Below are 9432 nucleotides of genomic sequence, written 5' to 3' on the forward strand. Positions count from 1 at the left end.
ATAATATAATAATAATCAATTATTTTGCTCTTTATTTAGCCATCTTACAAATAAAACTTTACTTGTTCATCGAAAATAGTGAATAACTCACCACAGGTTAATGAAAAGGGTGTGCTTGAAAGGATGCACATAACTCTGCAATGTGGGTTGTATTGGAGAGAGTCTCAGTCTTAAATCATTTTCCACACACAGTCTGTGCCTGTATTTAGTTTTCATGCTAGTGAGGGCCGAGAATTCCCTCTCACATAGGTACGTGGTTGCAAAGGGCATCAGTGTCTTAACAGCGCGATTTGCCAAGGCAGGATACTCTGAGCGCAGCCCAATCCAGAAATCTGTCAGTGGCTTCTCATTAAATTCCATTTTCACAGAACCACTTGTTGCAATTTCGATGAGGTTCTCTTGTTCAGATTTCGGTAAGTGGACTGGAGGCAGGGCATGAAAGGGATAATGAATCCAGTTGTTTGTGTCATTCGTTTCGGGAAAATACCTGCGTAATTACGCACCCAACTCACTCAGGTGCTTCGCTATATCACATTTGACATTGTCCGTAAGCTTGAGTTCATTTGCACACAAAAAATCATACAATGATGGAAAGACCTGTCTGTTGTCCTGCACATTGAATATAGTTGCGGAGAGTCCCTGTAATCCTAGATTCAGATCATTCAGGTGAGAAAAAACATCACCCAGATAGGCCAGTTGTGTGAGAAWTTCGTCATCATGCAAGCGGTCAGACAAGTGAAAATTATGGTCAGTAAACAGAACTTTAAGCTCGTCTCTCAATTCAAAAAAACGTGTCAATACTTTGCCCCTTGATAACCAGCGCACGTCTGTATGTTGTAAAAGCGTTACATGGTCGCTGCCCATATCATTGTATAGTGCAGAAAATACACAAGAGTTCAGGGGCCTTGCTTTAACAAAGTTAACCATTTTCACTGTGGTGTCCAAAACCTCTTTCAAGCTGTCTGGCATTCCCTTGGCAGCAAGAGCCTCTCGGCGGATGCTGCAGTGTACCGAAGTGGCGTCGGGAGCAACTGCTTGAACGCACYTTACCACTACACTATGTCTCCCTGGCATGGTTTGTGCTCCATCAGTACAGATACCAACACATCTTGACCACCAAAGTCCATTTGATGTCACAAAGCTGTCCAGTACTTAAAAAATATCCTCTCCTGTTGTCCTGGTTTCCAGTGGTTTGCAGAAGAGGATGTCTTCCTTCGAACATATACCAGGAGCTGTGCCCGCCACGTCTGTTGACACATCCAGCTGTAACGCATAGAATTCGCTGGCTTGTATGCGAAGCAGTAATTGTTGAAACAAAACATGCCAATTTGAAAAATAAGCCACAGGAGTTTTTTGAGGGAGAATTAAGACGACTTTCGAGTAGTAAGACATGTATAAAAGCAACTGATACCATTAATAAGAAGGGGCTAGACGCGTCTTACATGGTGAGCTACCGAGTYGCTAGGACAGGCAAGCCCCATACTATTGTGGAGGACTTAAGTCCAACGTCCCTGTCTGAAGTTCGGTGCTCTACCGGGTAAGGGGGCAGTAGTTCTTCGGCTGCATCAGATTCACAACTGTCAGTGTCCATGCTAGCTGGGCTAACAACAAATGTAGAATTACTGATGCTAGCATTGGATGTGCTCGTGGAAGCAGAACAACTTGTGTCGTCGACCGGTGCAGGTGTAGTACTGCTGGTAGTAGCAGTACTACCAGTAGAGCTGGTATGCGTCTCTATGGACGCGGGCCTTACTTTTTTAAACCATTTATTCATTTTAGAGCAAACAGAATGAGCAGTAGCTACGTTTGGCTACATACGGACCGTTAATGGAATTCCCGCGAGAGAGTAACGGTTAATGTGATTGGATGTTAATTATTAGACTAGGCTACATTTTTTTTTAAAGTGAATCACATTTATATTTGGCGTGCCCCCGACGGCATTGTGCGTACCCCAGTTTGGGAATACCTGCTCTAGGGAAATGAAATACAGTATGTCAATAGATGCATCTAGGGAAATTAAATACAGTATGTCAATAGATGCATCTAAGGAAATGAAATACAATATGTCAATAGATGCATCTAGGTAAATGAAATACAGTATGTCAATAGATGCATCTAGGTAAATGAAATACAGTATGTCAATAGATGCATCTTGGTAAATGAAATATCCCTTTCAGTGTAGCTTAACCTGTTAAACTCTGAAGCCCTCTGGTGGCATTTTCTATGAGAAACATATATTGTAGTGTAATCTACCTTCATTAGATACATCAAGGATTATCTYTTATATTGATAAGATAGTCGAGTGACCGCTCTAAAAATGGAAATACATTTTCTCAACTATGGATGGCAGGCTATGATTGAATGGAGCGTGCACAGCGCAATCAGCTGTGCACGCTCCATCTGCATCTCAGCTGCATCTCTTGTGTTAGTGGGCATGATCGTAATCCATACCCAACCCTCCAGTAAGTTGTGATGAAATCACTCACAATAAATACTCKGTTTTGGGTGAGACTGACTTTATAACCAAAACTATCCTATTTACACTTTGTAGACAATTTTTACTCTAGAAATATGTTTCTGACTCATATCGATGCCACATAGGCCATTTAAAACCAAGCAAGTTGTTTCAAAGAGGGAGTTGACCTTGAAATCTGGATGATAAATAAATGCACTGCATTACGATGACCACTAGGGTGTACCCCTTTCCATGCATACAACATTTTCGCAACTTTGGTGAGTTTACCTAAATTGCATACCTATGAATACGACCATAGCGCACGGGGTGTGGGCGGGAGCATTCTTATGACTTTGCCAGCAGTAAGATTTGAGCTCGATTTCCAAAAAGACAAGTGATGTAGTTTTCAAAAGATATGTCACTTACTACTTTCTGAGTCCACTTAAGCTTGCGCTCCCGGTACTGAGTACAAAACAATGCTCAGAGTTTAACAGGTTAAAGACTTAAAGCTGGAATCCTTAATGGTGAAACTGCCACGTCCATTTGCGATATTACAACAAGAAAGAAGTTACTGCAAACAACAAATACAGTTTTTTCCCTCAGACATCATTGCACGCGCGATAGAAAAGCATATATACTGCAATTTATTTGACTAATGCTGCACAATGCGCCTCAGCTCGGCAACAAAAACAACAGTGGTGGGGCGGCCAGTGGTGCTGTTCCCCCTACTGTAGATTCACTCTTTAAGACTTACTTTTCTCCAGTATGTCAGCGAGCTCTGTTTGGTTCATGTTCCTCAGCATATGCAGTGTGATCTTCAGAGCTCCCTCCCTGGCATTGCTCTCCTGCTTTGCAATTTCAATATCCACTACTTCCTTGTCCTCCCCCTGGCTCTCAAAGCACTCTGAGCTCAGAATCCTCTTAAACCTCTTCAACTGACTCTTCAGAAAAGTCATGATATCGTCTTCGAGCGACTAACATAGAATGTAAAAAGTTATACAATCAGTTAATAATTTTATAAAAAGATTACAATCAAAAGCTTTTCATGAACAGTATATGATAAGTTTAGCTAATCTTAACAATTGATTTATTTCAACTGTGAAGACTGTAAAACATAGCTAAGCCAGCCCACCCTGAATATGGAGGACAGGTCCGTTTGATGACTCTGGGTAAACTGACTCTCTGTCTCGGTCTCTGACTGTGATCTCTCCAGACTGTTTCTGTGGACAAACATGAGGTCACATAACTTTGCATAACCATTTACACACCTGGAGAGTTCATACAAACAGGCAAACACAGGTTACCACACATATACAACTCAGGGAGAGGGTATTTGGCAGATAATGGATTCTTGACAAATGTGTCATGTACACGCACATAGCAAAGAAATGTATATTACCAACCGTCCACAAGGAAACGTCCTACATACACACAGCACTGTGCACAGCAGAGTTCTTACCTCTGTTTAGTAGCAGAGATTCCCTCTCTGAATGAAACTGACTGTATCTGGACACTCTTCATGGACACACAACTGGGTACAGGTGAGACTGGCCTCTCCTGTTGGATCCTGTCAACAACATGAAGAGAACAGAGTTCCTAGTCTTCACAACCTGCTGTATGTATTGAAAAAAGGATTTACAGCTCATTGATTCTATCTACTGTATGTATGTGCCGACTGGTTTTGTTGGTTGAGAAAATCAAAGACAGACATAACGACCAGGGAGAAGAAAAACACACTGAGGAAGTGTCCACTACTCAATAGGCAGGCCAGTCCCGCAAGTTTGTACCTTTGTTTAGTAGCAGAATTTTCCTCTCCGAATGTGATTGGAGCCATCATAGACTGGTCACTCTTCATGGACACACAGCTGGGTACAGGTGAGACTGGTCTCTCCTGTTGGATTGAGCTTCAACACAACTGACCTTCAGTCTCTTATATATTTGACCAGGTGCTGATGTCCTCTTTTACTGAACATAGCACTGCCTCTATACACACACAAAGTCATTTCCATTACCAACAGTCTACAAGGAAACAGCCTACATACCATACACACAGCACTGTGTACCGATAGTTCTCTAATGACATAAAGCAGAGTTCTTACCTCTGTTTAGAAGCAGAATCTTTCTCTCCGAATGTGATTGGAGCCATCATAGACTGGTCACTCTTCATGGACACACAGCTGGGTACAGGTGAGACTGGTCTCTCCTGTTGGATTGGGCTTCAACACAACAGAACAGGCCTTCAGTCTCATTTAGGGCCCGATTCAATCCGTATTGCAGAAATTCTGCGGTATAGAACGATTGAAATGCAAAGGTAATATTTGATTGAGCCGACATATGCAGCGTTTACTGTGAATACAGTCTCTGTGAATGCTGGAACATTGCTGAATTGAATCAAGCCCTTATTCTCCCTAATGATGAAATAATATCACTGCTGAGCTCAGACACACACACACAGACTCTACTCCCACCTTTCAACTTTGTGGTCTATGTCATCCTTAACATAGGGTGACATTTTAAAGGCAGTAGCAACCTCCTCTCTCCCCCCAGAGAGACTCATTTTAAAGACCGTGCTCCCTCAGGGGAGTCCCAGATCAGCTGACCTGTGAACACAAATAATGGCATCAGGCTCTCTCTAAAACGCAATATATAATAAAAGGGCTATGATAGCGTGACACTCTTTCAGGTAGAACCACAGCCGACAACTGTAGCCTACATCCCACCTACTGCCACACAACCAGGATCAAACACATTAGTGGTGCATACATCGCTGGATTAAACACAACAGGATAACCATCACTGGATTCAACACTAGTCATGTATTAGCACACATCCTCCATTTTAACATCCATTTCACAGATCACCATGATTCACTTCCTCTTTGATTACGTGTTGTCCTTCAGTACTAAGAAGTGATGCAGCTTTCAAACACTAGTAATCCGTTACACCATTCTTTAAAACACTGTTAATTCCTTAGACTACATCAGGTAGTCACTCTCACTCTCAACTTTGGTACTTACTTTACTTCTTTCCCCTCTCCAGTTTAGGGTGAATTCTGTACATCTGTCATCTCAAAATGGATTCTGTAGAGACTTTCACTTTCAGCTTCCATGCCCAAATATGGAACAGGGAGTGGAGCTAACAACCAATATCTTATGTCCAAGCATTATTTTAAGGTATTATATGCCAATGAGGGTTGAGCAATTTTGCATAATTCCAATGTGGATTACAATTACGTCAACTACAACCATCCAGAGAAAAACACAGACTAATTCACACTAGTGATTATAGGATGTATAATTCACCGTGTCATTCTGAGGGGGATCACATCATTATGGACCTGGAGGCTTTGCTGCAATAATCTGTGCACATGGACAATTAATTGGGACTGCACCTTTAACGCTGGACATGGTGCTAATCAGGTAGTCTGAACTCTATCGCTTCCCATCCTGTCATTGCAAAGCCCCCCCACCCTTCCTCTGATCTTACTGTAACCTTGATTGTGCATCAGGCTTACAATAATCAATTAAAGCTCACGCAGGAATTATAGCTACAGTGAACATGAAGCTCCCAGAGCTTAAAAAGGTCCAATGCAGCCGTTTTTATCTCAATATCAAATCATTTCACGAGTAACAATTAAGTAGCTTACAGTGATTGTTTTAAATTCAAATGGTCAAAATTAGTTTCTTAACAAAGAGCAATTTATCAAGTAAGAATTTTGCTGGGACTGTCTGGGAGTGGTTTGAGTGGGGAGGGGAAAACAGAAAACTAGCTCTTGGTAGAGAGGTTTTGAACTCTTTCTTATTGGTCTATTAACACATTTACTGCCTGGCAGGCCAAAACTCCATCGAACCAAAACAGGCTGAAATTTTAGGCAGTCTTTTGAGACAGCTCTTACACTAAAAGGGCATTATCATATTACATTTTTTTTCACAGTATTATTCGAAACCTCAATGTGGAAATATATATAAAACACAGGACATTTAGTTATTGAGTGTACTGGGCCTTTAAGGTAGTGCAGCCAGGAGGTGGATACCTGCTGGAACCTATCATATGTGGGTGGGATTCCTTATAATCAAGGTCCCCATCTCTGCAGCCATGTTATCTGTGGAGGCTTCCCTGCCTGCGCTTTAATCTCTGACTAGGATACCATAGGGCAGGAGTCAGCAACAGGTGGCCAAAACTGATCCGCAAGTGTTGTTTTTTTGGCCACCCAAAGTTTTTAGGATTGTATAAAAAATATATATAATAAAATACTAAAATCACCAGGAACTCAGCTAAAAGAAAATATTTTGAAAATATGTTTCCAAGTACAGTAGTCCCACAAATAAAAAGAGAGACATACTGTATATTAGGGTTCCCCAATAGGCGCCCATTGATTTATATGGATTATTTTGATCAATTTGCAGTGTACAAATTATTTATAGCTACGGTATCTTCCGAAAGTATTCATACCCCTTGACTTATTCCAGTTTGTTGTTACTTAAACTGAATTTTTTTCTCACCCATCTACACACAATACCCCATAAAGACAAAGTGAAAACATGTTTTTAGACATTTTAGCAAAMTGAATAAAAATGTAAAACAAAAATCTCTCATTTACATACAGTAGGGAGAACAAGTATTTGATACACTGCKGATTTTGCAGGTTTTCCTACTTACAAAGCATGTAGAGGTCTGTAATTTTTATCATAGGTACACTTCAACTGTGAGAGACGGAATCTAAAACAAAAATCCWGAAAATCACATTGTATGATTTTAAYGTAATTAATTTGCATTTTATTGCATGACATAAGTATTTGATCACCTACCAACCAGTAAGAAWTCCGGCTCTCACAGACCTGTTAGTTTTTCTTTAAGAAGCCCTCCCGTTCTCCACTCAGTACCTGTATTAAATGCACCTGTTTGAACTCGTTACCTGTATAAAAGACACCTGTCCACACACTCAATCAAACAGACTCCAACCTCTCCACAATGGCCAAGACCAGAGAGCTGTGTAAGGACATCAGGGATAAAATTGTATACCTGCACAAGGCTGGGATGGGCTACAGGACAATAGGCAAGCAGCTTGGTGAGAAGGCAACAACTGTTGGCGCAATTATTAGAAAATGGAAGTAGTTCAAGATGACGGTCAATCACCCTCGGTCTGGGGCTCCATGCAAGATCTCACCTCGTGGMGCATCAATGATCATGAGGAAGGTGAGGGATCAGCCCAGAACTACACGGCAGGACCTGGCTCAATGACCTGAAGAGAGCTGGGACCACAGTCTCAAAGAAAACCATTAGTAACACACTACGCCGTCATGGATTAAAATCCTGCAGCGCACGCAAGGTCCCCCTGCTCAAGCCAGCGCATGTCCAGGCCCGTCTGAAGTTTGCCAATGACCATCTGGATGATCCAGAGGAGGAATGGGAGAAGGTCATGTGGTCTGATGAGACAAAAATAGAGCTTTTTGGTCTAAACTCCACTTGCCGTGTTTGGAGGAAGAAGAAGGATGAGTACAACCCCAAGAAACACCATCCCAACCGTGAAGCCTGGAGGTGAAAACATCATTCTTTGGGGATGCTTTTCTGCAAAGGGGAGTAGGACGATTGCACCGTATTGAGGGGAGGATGGATGGGGCCATGTATCGCGAGATCTTGCCCAACACTCCTTCCCTCAGTAAGAGCATTGAAGATGCGTCGTGGCTGGGTCTTCCAGCATGACAATGACCCGAAACACACAGCCAGGGCAACTAAGGGATGGCTCCGTAAGAAGCATTCAAGGTCCTGGAGTGGCCTAGCCAGTCTCCAGACCTGAACCCAATAGAAAATCTTTGGAGGGAGCGAAAGTCCGTATTGTCCAGCGACAGCCCCGAAACCTGAAGGATCTGGAGAAGGTCTGTAGGAGGAGTGGGCCAAAATCCCTCTGCAGTGTGTGCAAACCTGGTCAAGAACTACAGGAAACATATGATCTCTGTAATTGCAAACAAAAGTTTCTGTACCAAATATTAAGTACTGCTTTTCTGATGTATCAAATACTTATGTCATGCAATAAAATGCAAATTAATTACTTAATCATACAATGTGATTTTCTGGATTTTTGTTTTACAGACCTTACAGACCTCTACATGCTTTGTAAGTAGGAAAACCTGCAAAATCAGCAGTGTATCAAATACTTCTTCTCCCCACTGTAAGTATTCACACCCCTGAGTCAATACATGTTAGAATCACCTTTGGTAGCGATTACAGCCATGAGTCTTTCTGGGTAAGTCTCGAAGAGCTTTGCAGCTTTTCAGTAATGTGTTGTATTGGATTTGCCCCAAACATAACACTTTGTATTCGGGGAAAAAAAGGAAATTGCTTTGCCACATTTGTTTGCTGTATTACTTTAGTGCCTTGTTGCAAARAATTCTGTACAGGCTTCCTTATTTTCTCTGTCATTTAGGTTAGTATTGTGGAGTAACTACAATGTTGTTGATCCATCCTCAGTTTTCTCCTATCACAGCCAWTAAACTCTGCAACTGTTTTAAAGTCAACATTGGCCTCATGGTGAAATCCCTGAGCAGTTTCCTTCCTCTCCGGCAACTCAGTTAGGAAGGACTCTGGTATCTTTGTAGTGACTGGGTGTATTGATACACCATCCAACGTGTAATTAAGAACTTCACCATCCTCAAAAGCGATATTCAATGTCTGCTTTTATTTAAAAAATTACCCATCTACCAATAGGTGCCTGTCTTTGCGAGGCATTGGAAAACCTCCCTGATCTTTGTGGTTGAATCTGTGTTTTAAATTCTCTGCTAGACAGAGGGACCTTACAGATAATTGAATGTGTGGGGTACAGAGATGAGGTAGACATTCAAAAATGATGCAACTTAAYTGACTTAAGCACATTTTTACTGCTGAACTCATTTAGTCTTGCCATAACAAAATGGGAGTGAAGGCACTGTGTGTTCCGGCACCCCAACCATCCACTCAAGGAAAAATCAGCCCATGGCTGA

General features: G+C 41.8%; 1 protein-coding gene across 1 annotated transcript in view; it reads right to left on the minus strand.

Annotated features, from left to right (window-relative positions):
• The window catches only part of LOC111966406 (NACHT, LRR and PYD domains-containing protein 12-like), a 28369-nt gene extending 22840 nt beyond the window's left edge, over positions 1–5529 (minus strand). Inside the window, exons 1-7 of the mRNA XM_024147199.2 lie at positions 5473–5529; positions 4924–5055; positions 4555–4671; positions 4243–4359; positions 3915–4022; positions 3588–3675; positions 3210–3429 (exon numbers count right to left, since the gene is read on the minus strand). Of these exons, the coding sequence (XP_024002967.2) occupies positions 3210–3429; positions 3588–3675; positions 3915–4022; positions 4243–4359; positions 4555–4671; positions 4924–5012 (739 nt within the window). The 5' untranslated portion in view covers positions 5013–5055; positions 5473–5529. The remainder of the gene's footprint in view (positions 1–3209; positions 3430–3587; positions 3676–3914; positions 4023–4242; positions 4360–4554; positions 4672–4923; positions 5056–5472) is intronic.
• Between the last annotated feature and the right edge of the window lie 3903 nt (positions 5530–9432).

The sequence above is a fragment of the Salvelinus sp. IW2-2015 genome, linkage group LG7 (genome assembly GCF_002910315.2).
Source record: "Salvelinus sp. IW2-2015 linkage group LG7, ASM291031v2, whole genome shotgun sequence".
In the NCBI taxonomy this organism is placed as follows: Eukaryota; Metazoa; Chordata; class Actinopteri; order Salmoniformes; family Salmonidae; genus Salvelinus; species Salvelinus sp. IW2-2015.